At 40.1% G+C, this 27,050-nt stretch overlaps 3 protein-coding genes across 3 annotated transcripts in view; 1 reads left to right on the forward strand and 2 right to left on the reverse strand.

The window, feature by feature from the left end:
* The window catches only part of otogl (otogelin-like), a 26,727-nt gene extending 13,439 nt beyond the window's left edge, over positions 1 to 13,288 (reverse strand). Inside the window, 29 exon segments of the mRNA XM_029433233.1 lie at positions 262 to 378; positions 577 to 696; positions 871 to 1,017; positions 1,155 to 1,289; positions 2,009 to 2,147; positions 2,363 to 2,470; positions 3,032 to 3,197; positions 3,461 to 3,504; positions 3,724 to 3,798; positions 3,933 to 4,101; positions 4,326 to 4,535; positions 5,434 to 5,558; positions 5,643 to 5,820; positions 6,260 to 6,386; positions 6,489 to 6,634; positions 6,963 to 7,009; positions 7,093 to 7,201; positions 7,294 to 7,419; positions 7,539 to 7,645; positions 7,827 to 7,933; positions 8,391 to 8,515; positions 9,003 to 9,208; positions 9,475 to 9,596; positions 10,174 to 10,328; positions 11,615 to 11,707; positions 11,821 to 11,899; positions 12,155 to 12,200; positions 12,543 to 12,585; positions 13,052 to 13,288. Coding sequence (XP_029289093.1) covers positions 262 to 378; positions 577 to 696; positions 871 to 1,017; positions 1,155 to 1,289; positions 2,009 to 2,147; positions 2,363 to 2,470; positions 3,032 to 3,197; positions 3,461 to 3,504; positions 3,724 to 3,798; positions 3,933 to 4,101; positions 4,326 to 4,535; positions 5,434 to 5,558; positions 5,643 to 5,820; positions 6,260 to 6,386; positions 6,489 to 6,634; positions 6,963 to 7,009; positions 7,093 to 7,201; positions 7,294 to 7,419; positions 7,539 to 7,645; positions 7,827 to 7,933; positions 8,391 to 8,515; positions 9,003 to 9,208; positions 9,475 to 9,596; positions 10,174 to 10,328; positions 11,615 to 11,707; positions 11,821 to 11,899; positions 12,155 to 12,200; positions 12,543 to 12,585; positions 13,052 to 13,124 — 3,444 coding nt within the window. The 5' untranslated portion in view covers positions 13,125 to 13,288.
* bbs10 (Bardet-Biedl syndrome 10) lies at positions 13,170 to 26,793 on the forward strand. The gene is given in 6 exon segments (XM_029433234.1): positions 13,170 to 13,310; positions 23,119 to 23,243; positions 24,356 to 24,555; positions 24,644 to 25,307; positions 25,309 to 25,625; positions 25,802 to 26,793. Coding segments are annotated over 4 exon segments (1,989 nt in total). The 5' UTR covers positions 13,170 to 13,310; positions 23,119 to 23,243; positions 24,356 to 24,364; the 3' UTR covers positions 26,619 to 26,793.
* LOC115009313 (synaptotagmin-1-like) lies at positions 15,484 to 20,034 on the reverse strand. Its single transcript, XM_029433237.1, has 8 exons — positions 19,887 to 20,034; positions 18,228 to 18,409; positions 17,681 to 17,794; positions 17,336 to 17,503; positions 17,057 to 17,224; positions 16,600 to 16,717; positions 16,058 to 16,191; positions 15,484 to 15,960 (listed from the first exon to the last, which is right to left on the reverse strand). The coding sequence occupies exons 1-8, from the start codon at positions 20,032 to 20,034 to the stop codon at positions 15,754 to 15,756; spliced, it is 1,239 nt and encodes a 412-aa protein (XP_029289097.1). The 3' UTR covers positions 15,484 to 15,753.
* Positions 26,794 to 27,050: the final 257 nt, after the last annotated feature.

Below are 27,050 nucleotides of genomic sequence, written 5' to 3' on the forward strand. Positions count from 1 at the left end.
CATGCAGTAAGCATGTGTGTGTGTGTGTGTGTGTGTGTGTGTGTGTGTGTGTGTGTGTGTGTAGCCTTGGATCTGGTGAAGTATTTAGTATTTATCTCTGAGGAACAGTGTGTTCTCTGGGATCAGTTAGGAGTTGTTCCCATAAACCCTCACCAAACCCTATTCCCCTGCTGCGAGCAAGATAACCTTTCTACAGCTCACTCTGTACGGACGTTTTTTGTGCATGTGTGTATGCGCGCGCATTAATTTAATGGCACTCACCACGTTGTGACAGGGTGCAAAGACATCGCTGTAAAGTAGAGCACACTCCCTCTTGGCGTAGGGCTGTCTGCCTAAGTCTCCTTCACACGGTCGCTCAACTACATAGTCACTTGCACACTAAAAACACACAAAACATACACACACAGAAGGTGATCAAGTGTCTGATTACTCTTAAATATCACAGTGGACTCGAGGGAGACAAGCACATAAATTACAGGAGCAACAGAGAGCTAGGGAGAAGGAGTGAGTGGGAGATACACAAAGAGAAAGAGTAAAGAGGGAAAGGGGAAAATCTCATTTTGGGCTGACTCATACCTGTCCCAGGGACCAGCTATCTCCAAAGGTCTGTGCATTATTGACTTCCATGTGGCTGGAGGTGGTCATGTCGTTCACTGTCACACTGTCAAAATTTCCACATAGCCCGGTGAGAAGGTCCTAAATGAGAAAAAAATACACACTGAGCCCTGTTTTTGGATTCCTTTCATAATAACAGTGTTATAACACTGTTATATACATATATATATATATGCGTGTGTGTGTGTGTGTATATGTAAATCCGAAGACACAAAAAACTATTTTTTATTTGCAAAATGTAGTCCCTCTCCAGACCTTCCACCGAGGTCCAGCTCTAATGTGTACAGTTGTCTTGCGGTCCCATAGGATGGTCAGGTCCTGATTGGAGAAATGGACCACAGTGTAGTAGCCGGCTTTCCAAAGCTCAAACTCTGACCCCCGACCTACAACAGTGGACGGGCTCTAAGGCAAGACAAATATACAAAGATATTAGCAGAAGAAATCACTGGATTTTTAATGATACATTTTTTATTTATACATTTTGAGAGGAAAAAGAAGAGACACAGGTCCATAGCCTGATGTGAAGAGAGAGTCCGTACAGGGTTGCCAGAGTTGTCGGTGAAGTAGATCTTGGTAAGCCCCACGTGAATGACCAGTATTTTCATGCACACAATGCCGCTCTCATAGCAGTCCTTGTTTTGGGCAACAATGGACACCTCGGTTTCTCCTGCACTCTGGTGAGAGGGGAAGACAAAATATTATTCTTTCGAGGGAACAAAGTCTCGTCAGCTCTCTTTATTATCAACACAACATTTTTGCTTTGATTGTTGACAATTACCATTTTACTATAGCCACAGCAGCCAGAAATGCAATATCTGAATACTGAATTGAAATTTGATTCTACCTGTTCAATGAGAAAAACAGTGTCATTCTGGATAAATGAGAGGTGACAAGAAGAGGAAGCAACTGTAGGCTATTAAGACACAGCTCTGACCTCTATTCTCTTCAGGTCTGCACAGTGGCCGGCGGCCTGTTTGGTCTGAATTGGAATGCGTGTTCTTCTAATTCTAATTCTATATCCCTGGGAGCGCAGGAGTCCTGGGGTTTGAAGTGAACACTGGTCTCTTTGTGGTGTACAGCTTTGCACAACGTCTGCTAGCATTACCATGGTGCAAACCCACCAGCACACACATACACAACTTAATCTGCTCTAATTAAAAACTACTCTCTCTTCCAAGGTTTTTCCCCAGATCCAAATCAGTCTTGGCCAGGAAACATAGAGGATGCTTCTGCTCTGCACTCAAGCACATACCATCTTATCTGATACTGACAACACCTGATTAGCATTCCAGTGCTCCAACTGAATCCATAAAAGTTAATTACGTAATTTTACACTTTTATTTGCACAGGCAATACTGTTCTGTAAAGAACCGCAAACACAGAATCTACTCACTTTAAGCAGGTAGACCTGACAGTCTGAGTAGTAGTCATACTCGAGGCCATCGAAGGTGTGGTAGTGTCTGTCGCTGTAGACAGTACACACAGCTGGACATGGTGAGTAGCTGCAGTTAAAATATCCACGGTGACACACACTGAGGAGACAGGTGGATGCACATTAGAAGAGTAAATAGAAACTCAGCTCACTATGAATTACACAATTTCATGTTCTGAGAAATGTTTGTTAGAAATGAGTTCTAATCCTAAATGGAAAAACACTAAATGCAGTAAAAAATAATGTATTTGCTCAGTTTTGTGTTTCTCTATCTATGGGAAATCAAAACATGGGGAGTAGAGTAAAGGTGTGTACCATTTGTAACATGGTGTTTCCACATATTCTCCAGGCAGGTATTCAAGGCCCAGCCAGGCACAGGGGCAGTTCTCTGGATAGTAACATTCACTATGGTGCATCACCAGCCTTCAAAGAAAAAACATAACTCAAGTATGAGGTACAGATCATAAAAACACCCGATATAAAACTTATATTGCAGAAAGTTACCAGTTATGTGAGTAAAACTTATATGTAAATTGAAGTGCAGATTTTGGATACAGTTGGAAATGATAGGTGTGGAAAGTAATTGAGATAACCTTCCACTATGTATTGTCAAGGTGCCCTTGATGAAGGATTTTAATGCAACTGACAAAGCATACACTACTGAACATGCTCAGTCAGTCTACCTTGAATAAATACACCTTTAAAAGACTAAAGCTGTGGTTTTGCTCAGTGATTACAAATTAATACTGACAATCTTCCAGGCAGCCACTGGTTTAGTTCATCATTTTGCTAATCTGTTACATTTTTGTTACATTATCATAGCAAATGTCCACTCTAATAAAGCACAGATCTCAAGCATTTTTTACACAATCTGCGAGTATATTTTTATGCTGAAATGAACAGATAGACGTGACTTTTTGCTAAGTGGACTGGAAAAAATGACTTTTATGGTCTGAAAAACACAAATGCAGAACAATATTTTACCCTGGAGGGCAGACACAGCCAGGGATGCATGGTGTGTTGGGAGGGCAGGTGAGGTTCAACATCAGGTTACGGCAGGTCGGTGCACAGGCTACGCCTCCTCTCTGCTCGGTGCAGCTGTGGTACACTTTCCCCTCTGGACACTCCCCAACCTCCACACTGTCTGGCTCTACAATATGCATGAACATGCACGCACACACACACACAGACATAGACACACACACACACACACACACACACACACACACACACACTCGAAAATCAATGCCTCAGTCACCTTAAACATCAAACAGTCAGTCATGGGAAACAAGCTACAACCACAGACGTAAGACTCTTGATTTCAGCAAGAGGGACACAGCCTGAAACGGCACTTTGTTGTTTGGAAAGAACGAGTACAGGAACTGAAGGGAGGGGGGAGTGCAGAGAGGTTACCTTTTTCCTCTGGCACACACTCCATCTTTCCATTTCTGCACAGGCTGATAGGGGGCACAGGAAGGGAGAGAAACAGAGGTGAGTGTTTGGGAAAGAGAGTACTGTTATCAAACACAAGGTTAGTTAAAGTGCTCTACATCTCATTTGACAATCACTTAAGCTGTGATTGCTTTCTCAAATGTGTGAGAGTTACATTGCAGTCAGGAGAGCAGCCAAAGTGATTTTTCACTTTTCAGTGAAGCTCAAGGCCAGCTGTGACTCACCAGGGGCCAGAGGCGCTGAAAGTCACTTCCCCTGGCTGTGACACCCCACCCATTGAGTAACAGTGACACTGAGACCTGAGAAGAAACACATGACATTATTCTAATCACATTAACTAATGACCGTGTTGGTCTTTACCTGTATGTGTGTTTCTACCAAATAGCAATTAATGACCATTGTTAGGACGATACATGAGGTGGCAAAGTCTTACAGTTGCACACAGCGCTGGCGCACATCGTCATGGTAACTGCCGTCTGGACAGCCACACCCCTCGGCACAGTCGTTAGGGTTACACGTCTCCGTGCTCGATAGAGCACGACAGTGACGCCCGCAAGACGACACACAAGAGTGGTACAGCATGCCTCCGAGACACACCCCTCCTGTATAAACACACACACACACACACACACACACACACACACACACACACACACACACACACATGTTTTATATACTGTACCCCTAAGGCAATTCAATCTCAATGTGTACAGTGTCAGCCACATCAAAGACAAATATCAAATTGCCCAAGTGATGGACAATAAAGTTTAGTTTTTTTAAACACAACACAGTATGGATAAAAGCAACCCGGGAGGTAAATACTTACCACATTCAGAGACATGTGATCTGAAATCAATGTTGACTCCATGTTTGGAGCAGAGGTAAGCATAGTGAGCCAGCGCTGTGCACAAACAGCTGCTCCCACAACGACAGGCCTGGTAGCGGCACTGCTGCTGGTAGATGTTTGGACTGATGTAGCCATGACACGGGGCAAACACACTCCCAACAAGTACCTCACACTGGGATGCATAGAATACTAGAATACACAGACACACACACACACACACACACACACACACACACACACACACACACACACACACACACACACACACACACACACACACACACACACAGACCCTGTTAAATACATTTGAAATCACAACTAACTAAGATGCCTTGCGACTAAAACCAGCTCACAGTATCACAACAATGTTTAGGATTTCAGGATGTACTGTGCAGTCTGTAGAGCTGCTGACATTTAAAAAGGGACCGTTCAGCATTGAATATAAAATACATATTTTTCCTGTAGTGCTACTTATTAATCTAGATTGTTTTGGTGTGATCTGCCGAGTGTTGCAGATATCGGCTGTTGTGTCTTCTCTCCAATATAATGGACTACATGGCACTCGGGTTATACAAAAATATATATATATTTGAAAAACTCAACAGTAGTGTCTCTTTCCAGAAATCATGACCTGATAACTCAACATAATCCACAGACCTCTTGTGAACAGTTTTATGTAGGAACTATTTTCTTTCTACCAAACCACACCCGCCAACAGTATCATCACGCAGAAGGAAGCGTGCATCTACTCATGGACGGGAGGCTCGTGGTCATTTGTTGGTGGGTTTAGTTCGGTAGAAAGGAAATAGTTCCTTCATGTATTTTTTTTGCCGCTTTGAGCACCACAAATCCATTATATTCCCGAAAAGACAGATATCTCTAAGGCCGATATGTCCAACACTCTGCAACTCAGTACAAAACCATCTAGATTGATAAAAACAGGTAGAGGAAGAAATATGTATTTTATAATTCTGTAGTTTGCTTGATTTCAGGCCACTCCTCACTATTTCCATTTTCTTAATATTAAATCAAGGTAAAAACTAACAAGTACATCCAAAATAATATAACCAGATGAAGCTTTTATTACCATTGTGCTGGTTAATTTCACATGGGTCTATGATGGGCAGGTTGACTGGGGCGACACAGGCAGATGAAACCTTCCAAGCATTGGCATGAAGCTGAGGAGTGCCCTCTATCATACCTGCTGGGGACCTACACACACACACACACACACACACACAGTCAGGTAAAGTGACATTTTCACCACTGATCTGTAAGTGGAAAGTACTTGCTTACAGGAAGTCATCTCGTAGATTTCCATTGAAGGTTCCACAAAGGCCCAGCGTCTGTCCACGCCACTGGCTGTCCAGCTGCAGATAAACCCGCCCCCCTTGACCATCATAATGCAGCCTCAGACCAATCCCTGCCTTCAGGTGTGTAAACACAGAGGTCAGCTTCCGCACTTCCACTGCATCTATATACCAGAAACAAACATTCAACTATTAATAATTTTGTCAGCAATCTTTTTCATTTAGTCTTAGTTCTTTCATATGTATTCATTAGTTGTTATTATATTTAGTCCAACTCATGTATAGCATATAGTATAGCTACATTTTAGTCTCATCTTTTTTCGTCAACAATATTGCATGCTAATATATTAGTTAGTGTTATGAGTAATGTAGTCAGTGCTGTCTTCTCATCGTCTTGTCTAAGTTATGGAAAAAAGAGCAAATGTTGTTTTGTTTTTTTAACCAAATGTACACTGCATTAAACCCATAATGAATAAAAAAGGAGGCAGGTGTAATAATTATTCTTTATTAAAAAACAAAAAGGATTTATTTCACTGTGATCGGACTGCATATAATATGCAACATAAACCTGTGGTGTATCAAAGAGCTTTGTGTGATTCCTACCTTCAACATAGGGTAAGACAGACACCGGGTTGACACCAATTATAACATCCCCCTCTCTTGTCAAAGTGATCTGATGACTCACATCTTCATCCAACACCACTGTCACCGACTGAATACACACCTGTTGCTATAGACACACAGTCCGTACAGAAGGGCCGGTTATATCTATGTAGAGAGGACACTGTATAGTTGGTGACTGTGTGTGTATGCAAGTAATCATGAACGCTACCTCTGCACAGGTAGTATATTGAAGTGTGACAGTGAATCTGCTGCCTCTGCGGCTCTTTGCCAGGACGCACTGACACGCCCCCGGCTGGAGAAACATCCTGCCGTCAAATGTCGTCACAAACACGTCACCTACCACCGAACACTCCGCTAAGAAGGGAGAAAAGGTACTAAAATCAAGGGTAAATATGGTAACATTAAAACAATTATTGTTTGTAGTACAAGTTTTCTGAAATGTTATGTTTAAATATGCAAATGAAGTATTACAACAGATGCAAAGAGACAAAGTAAAAAAAATAAACACCTAATTGTGGATTTGGGACGTTTCTGTCTGAAAGAAATCATGTTAAGGAAGAAAAATAGCCCAAACTCTTAAAATTGACTAGTGCATGAAAAAATTCAGTTTTTGCCTGTAGTGTCTCGCCTTAATGTGAATTTAGTTTTTCCTTCAGTAACTATTCTCATAGCAAAAACTCACCTGTGCAGTTGTTCTCTGTGCAGTTCCACACTCCTCCCATGCACACGCTAACAAAGAACATACAGTAGGTTAACAGCACATTGGCAAAGCTTCAGTTTATGCTCACTAGTGATTAAATGTCCAAACTTACCAAACACTACATCCTTGTTGAAGTACATGTCCCTGTACATATGACGTGCCATGGTAAACACATGGACACTGAGAAACGGCAATACATGTTCCATTTTGTAAGATAAGACCTTTGGGAAAGAGGATTGCAAAGTTTAGAGTAAATTCAGAAGTCAATCAACTAAACATAATTTGGTTGACACTTAAGAAGATAATTAAATACCATCAGGGCAGTAGCAGCCATCCAGACAATGCAAGTTGGTTCCCAGACACTCTTTCTCAAATGTACAGGTGGGTGGACAGCAACTGATACAGTCTCTATAGACGAAACTCTCCTCACAGCCATCATCTACAAAACACACACACACACACACACCTGAGTTTCACACAAAGGCAGATTACAGACCATGAGCATGGTATAAACGTTAACCTAATATAAATGTATGTAAAGCTGCAGTGGTAACTTACTACAAGAAGGAAAACTGTCTCTCCACTCTCTTACTGGATATCCAACATGTGAGCAGGCTCGGGTGTACTCAACCAAGGCTCGACAAAACGTTTCCTCGTCATCAGATCTAAAAGAATGTAGAAAGAAACACTAAAAATGTATTTTATTTAAGAGTCTCCACAACTGAAGCCTATACTGTTGCTTGAAAAAAGGTTTATTCGGTAACTGTGCTTACACAACACACAGAGAGCAGAGGGTGAAGAAAAAGTTGAATGTATGAATAATCAATAGGGAGTGTTTTGACTCACACGCAGAGGTCAGACACACAGCTGGCCACAAAGGGATTTGGGTCAATGTTTTCATGACAGGACAGAAATGGGAAGAAGAGAAGTGCACTGCATTTCTCTATGGCATCCTGTACACATTCACAATAAATACAGTATGGTATGAATATAATGCACAGAACATAATTCACAGAGAGGTACAGCAAAAACAAACAAAATACCATGCTCTAAAAACCCTCAACAGAGATGCCAGTTTTGTTTGTTGTAAAATGTTACTTTGGTATTTTTCAACCTGGAGCTTATTTTCCCATGTTTTTGTGTCTTTGTGAATAATGTGGACAACATGCCAAAATGGTCAAGTTTTGAGAGAGAGCGCTGCAGCCGGCAATACAACATTTTGCTGTACCTTTCGCTTGATTTGGTCTGCTTGTTGGAGAAGGAGAAGTGACTTGTTGCCGAAAATCAAAAACGCAGGGAAATTGGGTCCAGGCAAAAAAATACTGAGGTTACCCTTTAAGATTTCATATTGAAAAATCTAACTTTAAAGCGATTTTCTTCATTAATACTGAGAAGAAAGAATGGTCTTACATCCATGTCTGACTCAGAGTGGCAGGGCCCATTGAAGTCAAGGTCTACTGAGGGACAGGCTCTCTCATGAGGAAGGTCCACTGCCCAGCTGTTAGCAAACACTGCAGGCTCATCCGTCCGAATGCCTAAAAGCACACAGCCAACACATATACAGTATGTACGGACATCCAGCACACAAGCCACAAGAAACAGATAGGAAATGAATTGCAAAGCTATTATTGTATGTATATATTTAAAAGATGTATCATTCAAACATGTACACCAATAAAGCTTTGATTAAAACTGTATGTTTGTAAATGCTCCATCGTAGCTTTATAGTCGGAGCCTTTCCCCTCGTTTACTCTCTTTCTCTAAGTTCATCCTTTCTCTACTGGACGACTCTCAGCTCAAACAAGTAGGGGACTGCAGTTCATATTTCTGGTCATCTGAGGAAGGATTATTGCTCCTTCCAGCCATTCAAACCCTAACTATCAGTTGTCCCGTATCTCTCCAGGTCCCACCGCTACTGTAATTGGCCAGAATCAGTGTCGAGTGTATAATAATAATAATTGAGATGAGTGGGTGCTGAACGAAGGGATAAGAGGATGAGGGGGCCGGTCAGGCCGGTCTTACCACGGGATGTGGTGAGGTCATCGCCAGCAAGGTGGTTAAAGTTCCCACATAGGCCACAGGGGGCACCCTGGTGCTCCTCGCTCATCTTCAGGTAGACGCCTGAGCCTCCATCCCAGGCCAAAGAGAAGCCAAACACACTCTTCACCAGCAGGTAATCGGCCAGTCGCTCAATAAACACACCGCCCACAGTCTGAGGCAGACTTAACCTGACATTTCAGAGACAGACACGTCAAGAGAGTGACAGAGAAAGTGAGCTTTTCATAAATCATGCTTATAATGGTGGATGTGGATAGTGTGGTGAGTAACTGAGTGGGTTTTTCCCTTTTAGTTTTGTAGCAAGTGAATGTTTTGTAGTGTAAATGTTTTTATTAATACTCTAAAAATCTATATGTGTCCATAAACACACACACACACACACACACACACACACACACACACACACACACACACACACACACACACACACACACACCTGCGGCCTCCCTGGTGGACCTGATATCCAGATATGTGGATCTCTTCCTCATTTGGAAAGAACAGACTGAGAGCTCTTGGGCATGAATACACACTTCCGTCACACACTCTGCTGTTGTGGACCTGAGAAGACAAGAAAAACGATGGCAGAGAATAAAAGAAAGGATCGCAGAGAGACAAGCATGGAAATGTACGGCCTGTAACCTTAGCTAGTGTTCTAAAAAGCCAGTCACCTATCTGTTTAAAGATGCTGTTGTGCTACGCCCTCAGAATTTCTGCAACAACTCAATTAAGCTAAGCTATGATTATCAAACAATGTTAATTTTTTAATAGGACTTATTTTCAGTTTTGGGCATTTCATGGGATTTGTAGACAATTTGTAGACTAATGTTCCATTAAATGAGGGCTGAAAAAATCAGCTGTTGAGACAATTAAGAGAATTCAAAAACGCCAAAATCTCTTATTCCCAAATTCCAACTTTAAAATGATGTAATAGGTAAAGTGGAAAATACTGTATGCTAAACACAGACATATTGGTTAGTTTAAGTAGTTAAATGCCACTGAATTGTGGCTTAATGTGATGTGTGTATTCTTTTAGTTTGACTGTAACAATGCTGTTATTGTCCGACTACACTGTATACATACAGGATAAATCCTGGTAAAATATTTCAGTGGGTAATTTCGATCTGTATGCTCTTACCCACACCGTGTACTGTGGTGCAGCTGAGTGGCAATCCTGGGCCAGAATATAAGAGCAGGTTCCAGGGAAGAAGAAGTAGATTCCATCAAATGTTTCATAGTGGTGCTGACCCCACGACCTGCAGATCCCGTCTCTATCCTGGCCCTGGTTAGGTACTTAGAGGAAAATGGGCAATTCACTGAGACAACATTCTCGTAATGATGAAGGGGATCAGTTTCAGTTTGTGCTGACACAAGTACATTTCAGAGAAAATTGACACTTTGTTAAACCGAGAGGGTAAGTCATACATCTTATCTCTTTCATCATCTTTTATTTCATTAAACTTATCCGTGGAAAAATGTATACCGGAATTAAAAAAAAAAAAGCCCTTTGTTGCAGGAAATCCCCGTCGCTGGTGATGTCAAGATGCTGCCTAAGACCCTCTCCAAAATCTGAGGGGGTGGGGGATGGTGACAGCGAGTCACATCCTATAATCTTACCAGTACAGGGCTCGTCGAGCTAATAGTAATCCGAAATTGTACACTTTGTAAATGATTCTTTACAAATGTTAACAATATTCCCATATTTCAATTAGCAAAAAATACCCAATCATATTTAATAGTTTTAGAACATCTGTGGCATCAGCTCTGTTATCCTGATCTTCAGACTTTGCATTATAGCTAGGAAGCTTGATCATTTGTCTTGGATGAGGCTTTTTTTTTTCTGGAACATTGTTATTATGGCCTACTTTAATGCTATTGTGTTTACCTTGATTGTGGTAAATATTTATGTTTTTTATCTTCTTGCAAATAGTCTATTTCAGGATTTCATTTCAAGCCTCAGTTCAGTTACAGGTCCCTAAGGAACTATATTGTCTCCAACATGTGTGTCAACACGAAATTGGTTTGTTGAAATGAAAAAATGTCTTTACAATAATTGTGACCTCAGATCTCCTGATATACAGTATAAGGAGTCTGTTCAGAATATAGAAACCAGAAACTCCATCACTCAGCCCTTGCCCTATTACCTTAGTGCAAGTGATTTTATATCTGCTGCTGTAGGAAGTAAAGCCTGTGTGTGGGTGTGTCAGTGTGTCTCTGTGTGTCTCTGTGTGTCTCTGTGTGTCTGTGTGTGTGTGTGTGTGTGTGTGTGGATTCGTATGTACAAAGGCAGAGAGAGAGAGGGGGAGGGAGAGATCTGGGGAAATCTGATAATTAATTCTGGAGTGTGTGGATGTAATTAACGTTCGTTGAAAGACATACACATTCCTGTACAAGTGAGTGTGTAACTGTATACTGTATGCCGTTATTAAAATGTTGCACGCCTGTTAACCAGCTAATCTGTTGCATACCAGGAATGGTGCTTGTCAATCAACAATAAGGTTGCAATGTGGATGATATTCTGACAAATCTGATCGGATACGAAATGAAGACATGTAGGTGTGTGAGTATATATGACTCACTGATCTGGCAGCGGTCTCCCAGTGCCTGGAATTGAGCACAGTCACACACACCACCCTCCTGACACCAGCCACCATTGAGGCAACCGCAATATTCTGAAGAAAAAAAAAAGAACAAACTCAAATTCACTTACTCAACTTACTCACTAATGATAGTTTTAAGCTTATGTGAATGCATCAAGGGGTCGCTTCAGAAGTACAGTATTTACCTGAAGAGGAATCTCTGGCTGTGTAGTTGTGTAAAATGCTGCGTGACAGACTGCTCTCCGAAAGCAGCGGCCTGTATGTCTTGGAAAACAAAAAACATTACCATTTAAAGTAGCTCCTTAAATTATTCTCAAGCTTTAACAACATCAATGGCAGAGTGCTCTACTGTTGTTGACCTGCTGCTGCTGTAAGTTAAAAGTTGCGTCAAGTTGAGTGGGAGAAAGTGTATTTGTTTGTGAGTGTGTCTCATTCTTTACAAAGACAGCTTTGTGCCGCTTAAGGTGCCCATGTGGGTGCCCTGACCTCCTCTGGTTCTCTTAGGTGTACTGTACCAACCTCCTCCCCGAGGAGATCCCGTTTCCTCCGAAGTGCATTAGCCCTTCTGCACACACACAAACATGCACATTAGTAGGAAGAAACAGTCAGAGGGGAGACTTAAGTGCACTTTACACCACTTGAATTCAGTCTCCAAACTTCTCTTTACTAAACCCTCACACGCACAAGCGCACATGCACAAACACACACATCACATGTAGTCTCTGCCACACACTCTAGTGACAGAGACAGAAAGTGCAAATCGCATTTATCACAGTCAGCCGATACAATTGAGTGAGAATTACCTGTAAAATCATACGGAGGACTTTATTTTTACTCAATATTACGTATATTTTGGTCACACCATTTTACAGAAAGTCATTTATTCCATTGTAATTCTTTGATTTACCGCTGTAGTCTTCCTTCAGCCACTGAAAGTCGGCTCTGAGCTCCTAAACACAAAGTTAGACATAGCGTTTTCAAAATAGGCATCACTTATTTATCTATTATAAAATCATATTCATAATGTAGCGAATAAGGTAACAAATAAGATACATTTTAGTCATTCACATCCGTGTCATTTTTTATGATTTAGCAGTTAGGTGCCATGTTAGGACACAACAATATGAAAGGGCATTAAGGGAGAGCAGTTTTGTACAATGTCGGCTATACTTTAAGATATTTATAAAAGCAAATGACCTCTGACAGATCATATAGATAAACAGAAAGATATTATTCACAACAAATATTCTGTATGAGCTTGTAATACGAGATATTGTGACCTAATCATTTAAATAAGGTTTACTAGACCTATAAATATCCCCCTATGTTGTTAAATGTAATTCATATTCATATCTGTGTGTAGCTTTATTGCAAGACTTTTATAACATTTTGGAGAAGTAAAACTGTCAGACTCACCCTCAAGTAACAGCAAGTGGGAGATTGAAAACGACATAAGAAGAAATCGTTTCACTGTCCACTTTAAGTTCATCTCAGAGTCCGAAAGGAAGTCCCGCCGAAACGTTAACGGTGCATCTCAATGGTCCCGGAAGGAAAGGGTTTATGAAGTTTGGTAGCACCGGGACGATGCTTGGTCGTACCTGTAAAGGAGTAAAACCTACCTGGTGGCGACAGCCCCTCTGAGCAGATGACGACTAGCCAACACCTGTGTGGGCAGGTAAGCCTGCACTGCTCTGTCACTCCAACATCCTCAGCCAGCAGACAGACTTTGTTATTCGCCTCTGTGGTCTTTGTGAGAGTATTTCGCTCCATCACGGAGGTTTTCCCCTCTAAAGTTACTGTCAAAATGCTTGATGACCACATGACCTTGGTATGACACTTCTGACGTAGACATAAGCGGAGGGAAACGGCGGTGCCAAAGAGCGAAACAGAGGGCAGGGAATATCACATTTATTTTTGACTTTGACAGAAACATACCAACACAGAAGATACAGTATGTGCCGTTATGTACGTTAACGTTAAACCGTAAGATAACAACGTATTGTAATACAATCATATGAACTTCACAGGAACAACAATTAACACACAGTTAAGTTAGTTTAGTTTGGCTAACGTTAGCTAAAAGCAACTGCTTGGCAAGTAACGTTTGCAAAGTTACGTTTATGCTAATTTCCCATATATGTGAAAAAATGTTTCTTAATGGGAAACTGAGTGTGATACATGTCTTTATTTAGTTCAGGTAAGTTTAAGTTACCACCAGCTAAAGTATTGCAGATGCCCAGCTGTTAATATAATTCCGATTCAATTTTGTCAGTTTCTCCAACAAACCGCAATTTTAACGATACGCTAAGCTAGCTACGCTAGTTGTGTTCATCTTTGGACACCAACGCTTAAATTAATACAAACGTTAATAACCAACGTTACCTTTCAGGTAGCGTTACTCAGCTTGTGAAAGGGTTACTACTTACCGACGACTATCTTATTGTAACCTTATACAGTTTATGTTTGTAATGTATTGTGTGATGCTAATCTAGCTAGATATTGGATAACGTTCAGTCAAGGTAAATTAACAGTCTGTAGTTTTTGCCAAACCATGCTTTTGTTTTGACACTTTGCCAACTAATGTTCACTCCCAACACCATTCATATTTTGCTCAAACAGAGTGAGGGGAACACAATTGTCTATTCTTAATTCATGTTTATGTTGTTTGGGAAAGATAATTAAATATGAAGGTTTTCATTTAATGAAAGAAATGACTTGCGTTGGCCATATCCGAAGCTCAGTAACTGATCCTCAGCAGTTATGATTTGCTGTGCTTTAGTAAACTATTATTTTGTTGTATTTTTACAACTAAATGATCAGGAATTCCTGTTATTTTGTCCAAAACATGAGGAAGGACACACAGAACGTTGTCATTCATATTATGTTTCCATCTACACTTCAAACTGAAAGCCTCTGCATATCTACACATTTTTTCTTTATGAAGCAGAAGAAAATGTTAGTAAGTTCCATTACATTGGACAGGATGGGTGATGCTTCACTGCTTACTAAGCGTGCAAGATTAAATATTCTAATATATAAAGTAGTGCATTTGAAATAATGTAGAAACGATTTTCATAATTCTAAGACTAAGACAGAAAAAAACTGTGTGACTGGCCCGTTCTGCCACTCTGGCAGATGCTGCAGAGAAACTTAAATCTATAAATGATGATGCCAAGACACTTTTCTTGGCATTTCTTTCATTCTAGGCTGTACTCCAACACCGTAACCAGTGTACTTTCATAGCCTTTATAAGTATCATTTCTATGTTATGATGTTGCAATGGGATACAATAGCAATTTAGAGTACATCAATTCCAATCAAGGAAATTGATTCCAACCAATTATATAACTAGTAAAATGAAGTGATGAATATTAATATTAATGTAAAATAGATTCATCACAGCAGTCATATGGTGATTGGTTGCAAATTTGCACTGACTATTTTGCACATTTCTGCTACTACCACTATTGCACAGCTCCTCCACTTTTAATTAAGATATACTAAACATATTTTGTATTACATTCTGTACATTCTTTTTATCTTCTATTTATATTTCTTGTACACAATTTTTCTCATTTGTATTTTTATAGAAGTTTTCTTTTTAGTAATATTTCTGTATTTGCTCTTATTTTTAATTTCTCCTACTGTGTTTATGTATGCACCATTACACACCAAAGCAAATTCCTTGTATGTGAAAACCAAATTCTGAGTCTGATATGAGAATCTCATTTCATTAGCCATTGGGTTGTCTCCCTCTGCAGGTTAGTCATGTTTATATCAGTTGTGGCATGCATGGTTTTAAAAAGGACCGCACAGAAGAAAAACACACAGGTTTAAAAAATCTCATCTTGTTTAATAGCAATGTACATAGTGATACATCTTTGTTTAAAACTCTTTGTAGCAGTTAAGGTATAAGCAGGAGGGAATTACTTAAGGAAGAAGGCTTGAAGTCCATAAGAATGACTTGGATAGTGTCAAGGGTAAAACGGTATTATTGGGTAGATTTACTTAGTTAAGTAGCTTAAAGGTTTTTTAATGGAATTAGGAGAGGTACGAACACAAATTGGAAGTAATTGAAGTAAAGACTGAAAGGTCATAGCACACTGAGATCAAGGTTTTCATTTCTTGTTTGAAAGTAGCGCGTTGATTTCTTCCTCTGGTTTGAGGCTATGCCATTGGGCTATTGGCCTCCGAGGGTTTGCCAGCATGTCTTCCCAATGGCGCTGCTCAGTCCCAGGGCTGGTACTGCCCAGCAGCACCTTCCCGATGGCATCATTCTTCCCAATCTTATCATAGTCCAACACAGTCACCGCTATTTGCACCTTCTATAAATGAAAATACACACAAAGAAAATGAATGCATTTCTGATGAATTGCATTTGTGTGTGTGTGCGTGCGTCTATGCGTTTATGTGCGTGTGTACCTCTATCTGTTCAAATGCCACTTCAAAGCTGAAAGACTCGTTGTAGTAAGGGTTCAAAGTGTTCTTCTTTGTCGATGTTTTCTTTTTCTTGAGTCTTTTCCCATTCTGCATTAAGTGGATCTTCGCATAAGGGTCTGACGGAGAACAGAGAGGTTTTATGTTTGAGCAGCAGAGCAACAGCCTGGCACTGATGCAGCAACTCCATCAGTGAAACACAACATCTATTGTAGTAGCGATTGACAGTTTCTGCTTGAAACTGCTTGAAAGTGGACACACCACAAAAAAGAAGAAGTTATAAGACCTTAATGTTCCACCAGAACTAACTAATCTAGGCTATTAGAGTTCATCTAGTCATATTATTAAAAGTACATATTTATATTTCTTATTACTTGAAGAGTTAAAAATGATTTCTTCTTAAAAAATGTTACTTTATTGAGGCACTGAAGTTGTCTCCACTGAAAATCTCATGCACATTAGTGATCTGAAAAAGAGCTTAAACTTAAATCTAATGTGAATTCAGTTTTTTTTGCTGCTTAACTCACCTGATAATCCACCCACATCCATTTTCTTCAGGTTTTTGGCCTCCAGAATCACCACTGTCAGCTTCCCTGCAGTAGGCACATACCTCAAGGACAAACATATGTCTCCCAGCCGCTCACTCTAATACAGAGAAAAAGAAGTGAGTACAGTATGTTGTTGGGGACTTAAGTCTTGGCTTCACAATAACATGGAAACAATTTGAAGCTGAAATATTCTGTGCAGTTCTCCTGGGAGAAAAGGAGAAAGTATTTGATTTTACTCAAGCCAAAGAAACATCAAGCATCAGTAATCCTATTTTCCCAAAACACAAAGAAACACATTGAAAAAAAGTCAACCCAGTTTAGAAAATGTGTTTCCCAGTGAATAACAATTTTGGGAAATCCCAAAAAATCTAATTCGAAATTGCGCATCCCTTTTTTCAAATTCAACTCCCCTCCCCCTGTCACAGTGTGCTCGCACCTCCTCCTTCTCTGCCTTGTGCAGATCCCTCCACTCCTGCAGAGACTGGCTGAAGTCCACACTGCTCATCAGTATCTTCACCGCTCCGATGGCATCGTGTTTTGAGAAACGGTCAAAGTCGTACACAGTCATCATAAGTGTTTTCCCGCCAAGCTCAGTGTATGGCACCTGCAGAACACACGTCAAAGACAATCATTTGAAGCATATTATGCACCATGTGCTAATAGTGAACCCAGTCGAGATAAATATTTCGTTTTTTCTCCAGGAGTTTCAATTTACCTTGAATGTGAACGTCTCATTGAAGTTCGGTTCAAGGGTCTTCCTATGCACTTTGGTTTCAAACTTTTTCTTTTTGTCCGGGAGCAGATAGAGTTTAACATAAGGGTCAGAACTACCGCCCACATCCATCGCAGGAAGTTCAGCAGCCTGCAAGATGCCGACTATCAGCTAGAATGTGATGGCAAGGGGAAAAAAATAAATATATATATATATATATATATATATATATATATATATATATATATATATATAATTGATAGAGACAGTAGAAGTATTAAAATGGTGACATTTTAGAGTTGGCAGATGGTGGGCAAAAACATGTCTTAGTGAAAAGCAGCATCTCACCGTGTTATCTGTGAAGTTGTAGTCTAATGTGAAATGAAGCCTGCCCAGCTTCTCCTCCTCCTTGGGCTCATCGTCTGACAGCTCCGTTTCTTTGTTACCTGCATCTTTCAGCGGCTGCACACACACAGCGACACACGGATCACATGCAGGAATAAAATATAGTTTTATAAGTAATCAATGAAGTCCTTCTATCGAACAGCTATTTGTGGTCTGTTCCTGCAGTTTATTGTAAGCATTGCACAGCCAGAGGCAATTAAACAAAGATAATGCTGCCATCTTAAGCTTATTTATTGTGTAAAGGGGACAGGCACTTTTTAGTGTGTTAAAATGTGACATGCATCCTTGAGGACAAGTGCAACACTCCAAAACAACTCATCTCAGACCTCAACCTCTACTACAATATGAGCAATGTGCAAAACATCCATTAGTCCTAACACTCACTGACAGTTTTACTAGTCCTGTGTGACCCGGACGTCAGGACCGTGATCCATTACAAGGACAATACATCTGCAGGCGGAGACCGTGTGTCTGTGTGTGTGTAGCTTACCTCGCTGTAACCTCCATCCATTTCAGTGTCAAAGCCTCCGTTGCTCTTCTCTTTTCCCTTTTTCTTGTCATTTTCTTTGTCCTTGTCCTTCTTTTTCAAGCACTTCTTCCACACACACACAGCACACGACAACACCACGCACAAACTTACGATGCAGAGGGCAGCAACAGCCGATGATGGCACTGCAAATCCACATAAAACACACAGACACACACACATAGATGATGCATAATTGATTTACATACTTTTTTTCCATCAGCCACTAGAATAGTGTTCAAAATGTTACCCTTACATTTCCCCTCAAGGTAAAACTATTTTACTCACAAAAAAACAGACAGTGAAATCAAATGTACACGGAGTGAAGAAAATATCAGAAACACTGAAAAAGACATTGCAATCCAATACTCCTGTTATAAATGCTATTGTTAGAGAGCAGCTGATTTAAGTCTGCTCATTTTTAGGCCATATTTTGTCATGGTGTTATATTGCATTACAATATATTGTACGGTGTTATGTCCGTCTCCTATGTGCTCTGCTTGTTCTAAATCTCCATTGAGGCAGTATATGACAATGATATTAAGTGACATAATCAAATACCAGATGACATTTTTGAAGACTTGCAGTTTGTTTCATTATTATACATGCACACAGCATTACAAGCAGTATGCATATACAACTCTGGCACGTCTGAACTAATGAAAAGGAATAACTTCTACACAAGAGGAATATATAATGCACTTCTACCAGGGAGATAACAATCCTATATGGTGTTTTAAAAGTAACCTACCTAATGTGTGTATCTGTCCGATTTGAGTAAATGCTTGTCTGGCCTTTTCAGATGCATTGTGACCCTTCCTCATTCAGTCACACATTCCTGAAAACAAGACACTCCCTGCACCTTTTACTTCCTTACGATAATTTGCCATCCAATTATTTGAGCTGTCTGAACCCAGTCCTCCAATGATGATGAGTCCTTCAGGAACACGGATAATGATCTTATTTATGTTCTTATATTATTTATATTCAAGACAGAGCGACAGCACTTTTATTCTCCCAAATTGCCCCGCAGTATGAAATAACACTTTGATGCCTCACATGCTCTGGTGCTTGGATGATTGATCCAAATGTATTTCAAGATGCAATGTTAATTGGCTTCACCATTAAGCCTGTCACGTTATCGACTTATCTTACGATATATGGACATGACCTTGATCATTTTCCTGACCTTGATATTGCCTGTAGTGTTTACATGCGTGTTTGTTTACATAAGAATGTCCTCAACATTTTTGCGAACATGATGCCAGAATAAACAGCATTGTTTTCTCTATCATTATGAGACTTGGGCTTTGCACAGACATTGCACATTTTTGTTAACAGAGCCTTTGAGTCCATAGTATATTTTAATTTATTTTGTATTTATTATTTTCACATTCCAATTGCTCATTGCTCTTTGAAAGGGTGTACTTGCATTATTATGATAATATCTTATCATTACGGGAGTGGTATAAATTGGTCTTATAATGACAATAATATTGTTTAACGCATTTGTTAGTTGATTAGTTATTGTTTGCCTATGCAACATAACAGCATATCTTCATGATTGTATACATTTATGTTATACCAGACCAGGATAGAGAATGACTTAGGAGTCTAACTCACTGTGGACGCTGTGCAGTTCACTCATGAACTTGTTGGGACTGTGGCCTTCAGAATGTTTTTGGCCTGGGGTGATTGTTGCATTTGGCAAGTGGGTTGGGATAGCGGGGGTGCCCGGTGCTGCCGGAGCCGCTCGACGGTTCCCAGTCATTATTTGAGGAGTAACAACAGATCCAAAATTAAACTGGCAGAGAAACAGAGATGCAATATTATCTCAGCCCAAAAATAACAACATTATACTTCAACAAAACTGAAAATGTGCAAAAATGAAATTAGAGGAGCAGTCCAAACAGAACACATAAACCCATACACACACCAGAGTTTCCATAAATGCTATTGATCAGACATATTTGTAGCAATAATTTGCTTATAGACACAGTATGACCATCAGTGTCAAATGACTCCTATTTCTGCTGGCCGGGCACTAACACATGAACACAAGATATGCAAGTAGCTGTCTCGACCAAAGCTGCTGACATGGAGGGGAGAGGAAGGGTGCAATTAAAGTTGAAGCGTCACACGTGGACCGCTGCTGTTCCACAGTGAGCTCCCAGTGGTGAGAATCATGGGCCAAGGTCACGCTCAGTATGTGAGAGAAAAGTCCCATTGCCAAGATTCCCAAATGCAAAAATGTTTCTATATATTATTTTCTATTCTGCAGGCATCACAGGTATTGAGTATCTGGGGTTGAGTCAGCAGATGTGATCTCACACCCAAGCGGAAACTTATCTCCGTTTATGTCTGCTTTTACTGAAAAGACAGGCACTTATACAGAAGACACAGATCATCTTACAGCTACAGTAATGGTAGCTGGTAATGATGCCAAAAAGAACAGCGTGTCTCACATGTTACAGGTCTCTTACAGATCTTGTTATTATGTATTTTAAGCAATATTTTGATGTGCTTTTGTGGAGGTGTAACTAAGTATTAATGAATAATTCACAGCTTTTATATTTTCATATGCCAATTTGAAACAAAAAGATTTACCATGTCAAAATAATAATGTTTGAAATATGGTGTATATATTTATTTATTTTACACACACACACACACACATATATATATATATATATATATATATATATATATATATATATATATATATATATATATATATATATAATATTTATTTATATTATGTATATGTATATAGTTTATATATATATATATTTACATAGATTATAAATATACATAGATTTATATATTTTTTATACAAATATATATTAGTAAATGTTTAAATTGGCGTCTTTCGCTTATGTTTGCACCAGAAGTGATAATGAATAATGAATGATCCGTACCATATGGCCCCTAAACTTCAGTTAATGCAGCTAAAACTCTTTCTACACCTGAGCTAACACGGTTGCAAATTCATTACAGTATATGTAATATAGTGCCACTGTACTGTTACTCTTCACCTAAAAAATGACAACTTTAGAGAGCCTTGGTTTTTATTTTGACCTCGGCCATAATCTTAACCTTCACAAAAACCAAATATTTCTGTAGAAGTGAAAGAAAATCACTGAAATTGGGAGTTACACACTAATAAATGTCCCATGCTGATTGTGTTGTTGTACCCCAGCCTGCATCTGGTAAACAACAGAATGACCTGCACAGACCTGATTAATATTATTTCACTGCATGGCTTACGCACAGTTACTTTTCACTCAGAACAGTCGAGAATAAAATAAATCACAGTACTTTAAAATGATAAAACAAAGAGACGCAGAGACCTACCTGTATTCAGTCGTCCAAGTAGCAATGTCCAGACTCACAGGTACTCATTTTCCTTAGAGAGAGGTGGAGGAGGAGGAGGAGGATAAAATATGACAAGACCAGAGAGGGCAGGAGAGGAGGAGGAAAACAGTGAGGTAGGGAAGAGTTTTTGTATCACTAGTTCTTAGACGTCAAGAAAAAGAGTGCAGGTGTATGGAAGCTAGATCAAGAGAGAGCAAGAGGGAGGGTAGGACAAGGTAGGGTAGGGAACGGTGGAATTGCAGCTCGGTCATCTTCTGTTGCTTCCCTCTGTGTGCGTGTTGTGTTATGTGTTCCTTGTGAATCTGTTCTTTTCTGTCTATTTAGGTCTCATGGGAGCATGGGTGCTTATTTCTGACGCCCCACCTCTTGTGACCTCTGTCCCATCCCTACAGGTCACCCTCACCGGGCCACTGATGCATATTCATTAGGGAAGTGACATGGCTTTTTAGCGGCTCGTTAGCATAGTGAGGGTTCAGCAATAGAGGACATTTACATTCAGCGTGGACAGTGTGTTGTTGTGTGTACATCTGGCGGTGGCTGCAGAACTGTCTCATATTGTCTATGTATAGATGATGTTGCCTGATTTAGAAACTTAGGATGTGGTTTCTGCAGCAACACAGAGATCAAGTTCCGGCCCCGCCCCGTTCACCTTGAGGTACCAGAGATGCAGAGATACTGTACAGATGGAGGGAAGAAAGAGGGGGGTTAGGGGATGGGCAGGGGAGAGGGAGTTCGGCATAACCTCTGTCCTTCACATGTAGAAATACACACTATGTACTTATTTTGCTTATGACAAAAAATTTAGATCAATTGTGATTATCACTCCTTAATGTGCTATTTTATTATTTTTGTGACACAGTAACAAAATCCCTTTTATTTGAACATATTACATTTATGTTTGTAGAAAATTAAGCTTTATTTATTTTTGAGGAAGTCTCATTGAGATAAAGATCTCTTTTACAGGGAAGACCTGAGAACAGATTACATACAAACAGCTTAACAAAGGTCAGTCAGACAATTTGTAACAGTTACAAATATTATAACAAATCTGGTGTTGAGATTATAAACTATCAACTCAACTAAGGATTTCAACATTTCGTAAAAAGAAACCTGATTTTCATTTGCAGTAAAACATAGCATATCACATGTGCTTGCTTAGGGACGAAGGGTCTAAGACATTTTGACTTGATTGTAGGTTATGTATTTGTCTACACCTAGCACCACTTCTTTTAGCCCTGTAAAGCAATATCATCAGATTATGAAAGGGATGTATGATGTCCACAGACAAATTGTTCATGTAAACATCCAAGCTGGCATATAAAGTCACATAACACTCCCATATGCAGTATGCATACTGTATGTACACATCATAATAACCATACATTTTATTTACTTAATTTACATGCATGTAAAAGGAAAATGACTGTGCATTTACTTGTATAACGGTGTAAATCAATTTAATTCTTGGTTGTATGGATAGAAAACAACTCGTACCTCCACTCGCCAGGTGGCAACCGTCTTTTCTGATCTAAATTACATCCGCAACAAACCACAGAAGAAGCCTCGTCTCTAGGATACAGAGAAAGCGTTCCTGTTGAACTGACGGTGAGTTCTCTCAGAATAAAGTGTCGTGCTCTTAGGAATTAATGGGTTATTTTGTTTTTAAAGCTATAAAGGTTGAGGTTATAAGTTATTTCTTAGGTTTATAATAAAATATGCCCATCCGCTGACGAGTTTATCACATAGGTTATGTTAGCTAGCTAGCAGATGCTAACGCGTCACGCTATTTAACGTTAGTAGTTATCAGAAAATAGTTCATAGAATGTATAACGTTAGCCTAGTAAACTAATATACACTGACATTGGTGATTCGCGCTTACAGGACTTTTACAGAATAAACTGACAAAAGCTGGGTATTAACTTATGAAACATTCAGTTACCCTGTAATATAATTTACACGGAGCACTCGCATTTATGCTTGATGGGCATTAAGGTACAGTGCAGCCACAGAATCTGAATATCTTTGGGTAGACGGTGTATACATATACTGCACCACAGCACCTAGATACAGTGTGCCAATGTGTTGATCGTAACATAAAGTCTAATTTAACATTCTTTTTTCAGAAGTTACTTATTTACATCGCACCTTTACATTCAACCATCACACGTTGCATTCATGCATGCAATACATATATATAGTGTACATAAGTTTAATCGGCTACATACACTATACTGAATTATATAATTAGAGGATGATAACAATGGTAAATCACTGTTTAGGTTGTATATAGTGGACGTATATTAAATTGTGAACAGATATTAGTAGAAGTAGTTATTAGTAATACATTCATTCATTACTAATAATACATTTGTTCATTCTGTGAGTAGTAATTAATTTACATTTGAAGCTTGACAAGATTGACATCTGCCATGTGTCAAATGTTAGCAAACTACAACTCTGCTGCATAAATTATATTGTTATTATCCTTTCAGACTCACTTGTAGCATTTCCAGCCAGTAATATTTGAATGTTCTGTTGCTTTTAAAGACGAGCCAAAAATGTATATTTGGACACTGCTTGTGATGCCAAAATGTAAAAGAAAATATTTTACTTATATTTATATTTATTTATTATATATGTATATTCATTTTTATTTGCCATTGGTAGTTGAAACCTTTGCCTATCCTCTTTTAAACCTCAGCCTGTGTGCCTTTCAGGGTGTGGGGATGCTGCCAGTGGAGCATCTTCCCCTGGACCATGTCCTACAGACTGTGAGTGTGTTGGAGTCAGTTGTCCTCCGCAGTTTTGGCCCTGAAGGAGGACAGGTGCTGTTCACCCGAGACACGGGACAGGCAATGTTGAGCCGCAGTGGGACTCGCATTCTTACTGCACTACGACTGGAGCATCCACTGGCAAGGTGAAACACACTACTCTTTCACTATGATAGTCTTTGTCATGTGATTTCTTTCTCATTTTGATTTTTCTTTGTGTGTTTTTGATTTTAGGATGGTGGTGGAGTGTGTCTTGAAACACAGCACTGTAACAGGTGATGGGTCAAAGACCTTTATCATACTTCTTTCGTCATTACTGCAAATTATTCATACAATGACCTGCAAGGAGCTCAATGTGTCCCACAACTATAACTCCAGGGAAGCAGCAAAGGCTTCGACTGCCAGACACTTTGCAGAAAAAATGCTGGCATTTGCATTGGAGGAGCTCGATGATCTCATTGCCAGTGGAGTGATCCCCTATGGATACCATCTTTCATGGGAGGATTTCACTGCAAAAACACATTTACCAGCTCACCCAAACAATCACTTTGTTCAAAAGCTACTGGCATCATTCTTTCATTCACGTCTGGGTCGCACCCACTGTGACTTTATTAGCGACCTCACTTGTGAACTGCTCACTTGCTGGAAGTTTAAAGCTCAGCCACCTTCCTCATCACTTCAGTTTTTAAATGACAACTTGGCTGCGTTGCATACACCTGTATCAGGCTTCCCTATCAGTTGTTCACGTTTGATTGATGGGCAGGTTATTCACAGGGACTTTGCCACTCCCTGCCCTCGGACTGAACACCAGCCAGTTAAAGCTGTAGTTTTCACTGAGTACCTGCAGCCAAAATTGCTTAGTGCAGGACAAGTGCTGGAGTTGGGATGTGGAGAGCAATGGATGGAGGGACAATTCAAGGAAGAAGAGAAGTATTGTGCAGTTTAGCGCCTGGTCAGAAAAGTCCCTGGAGTGTGTCATTGCAAACCTGCAGAGTTTGGGTGTCTCTGTGCTCCTGTCTGCAGTGAAACAGTCGGCTGCTGTCCTGGCTTTAGCTGCACAGGCAGAGATGTGCGTTGTGGAGTGTGTCAGTGAAGATGAGTTGTCTCTCTTTGCCCAGCTAAGTGGGGCCACACCTGTCTCAGACTGCTGGGTGATTGAACTGGAGCACGTTGCTACGCTGACTTTTTGCAGACCAATACTGCTGGGAGCCCATAGGTATAAAAACATGTCTCTCTTTCTCTGACATATACTGTGTATATTACAAAGTCACTCATATGGATACAAATAATTATTATAGATAATAACGGAATACATATATGGTTTTGATTAATGGTATTTTCTTAATCTGGTTTGATTCATGGAAGTTAAAATTGAACTTTTCTCTTCCACAGGTATGTCCATGTGGGTTTCCACGATTCAGAGGATCGGGTGACGGTCAAACCCTGTAGTCTGGTCATTTGTGGCTCAGGGGAAGGGCAAACTGACCAGTATACATGTGCGTTTCGAGATGCCATACGCATGCTACTTTCAACTTGGGAGCCCATGGGTATGACTGCAACTCCAGCCTCAAAGAGGACTTTGCAGTCAAACAACAGCACATCTTTACATATGGATAATCAGATCACCAATGCACCTCCCTCCCAGCAGTGTGTGTTGGAGTCAGGCTGTGTTATACCTGCTGGTGGGACATTTGAATTTCTCTTAAACCATGCTCTCCTACAACATGGCAGCAGTCGCTCAGTTTCTGATTACACAATTATGAGTGCCCCTGCTGTTTCCCAGCTCTTGGCAAAGGCTCTATTGAGCGTGCCCCGACAGATTTACTCCCACAGTCCGCTTGGTTTCCTGCAGGCTCAAACAAGGCTCCTGACTTTTATTAAAAATCATTCCCACCGTTTCAACCAAGTATACAAACAAGAACACAACACAATCATCATACAGGGTCGGGGGGGGAGGGAATGTCCTCTAGAGGAGGCTAAACTAACTAAGCATTGTTGTGGAGAAGCTGACGCGTCATCAAATTTCTTTATGTCGGACTCGGGCCTTGAATCGGTCTCCTGTAAATACCAGCTACTTTTGGCTGTGCTGCAGTGTCTCTCATGTGTTCTCCATGTGGACACCGTGCTGCACACACACACTGCTTTGCCTCAGTCACGCAGACTTGCGAACCTTTCATGGGAGGGCACAGAGGACGAGACTGAAGACTGAGATTGTATTGTGTCCCAAGATGAAAGCCATAAACATATTCTTTATCCGTATCATTCAAAAGTTGGAGGAAATAATTTACACTTTTAATGCAAAGTGCAACAGCAATTTTTGTGATACATGTATTTGTAATGCAAGTTTATATTTCCACTGATAAATTAAATTACATTTCATGGCAGTACTGTTGTATGGTTCAGTTTGTAAGCCAATAAAACGTTACACTGATTCTGTACCCACCTGTCCAATCAAGGCTAGCTTTAGCAATAACGGTAAAAAAACAAACCATCAATCAACTGAGTAATAATCTCTGTACAGGACAGACTGTGCAGTTATCAAATAAGTTAGTCTTTATCTACTCTGTTCATGTAAAGTAGTGTGCTACTGTGAGGGAGTACATGTTGATGTTGGCCTCTTTTCTCTTGGCGTTCTCGTCAT

This window comes from Cottoperca gobio, chromosome 6, assembly GCF_900634415.1.
Source record: "Cottoperca gobio chromosome 6, fCotGob3.1, whole genome shotgun sequence".
NCBI classification, from domain to species: Eukaryota; Metazoa; Chordata; class Actinopteri; order Perciformes; family Bovichtidae; genus Cottoperca; species Cottoperca gobio.

Bases quoted from the DNA above. Each gene is read 5' to 3' on its own strand.
- LOC115009313 (XM_029433237.1), bottom strand. From the start codon at position 20,034: ATGACTGGGAACCGTCGAGCGGCTCCGGCAGCACCGGGCACCCCCGCT. The intron at 17,225-17,335 runs GTAAATTGAAAC...TGTGTTCTGCAG, and splicing joins ATGAGACGTTCACATTCAAG to GTGCCATACACTGAGCTTGG. The intron at 16,718-17,056 runs GTGCGAGCACAC...TCTCTGTATTAG, and splicing joins ACAAGGCAGAGAAGGAGGAG to AGTGAGCGGCTGGGAGACAT.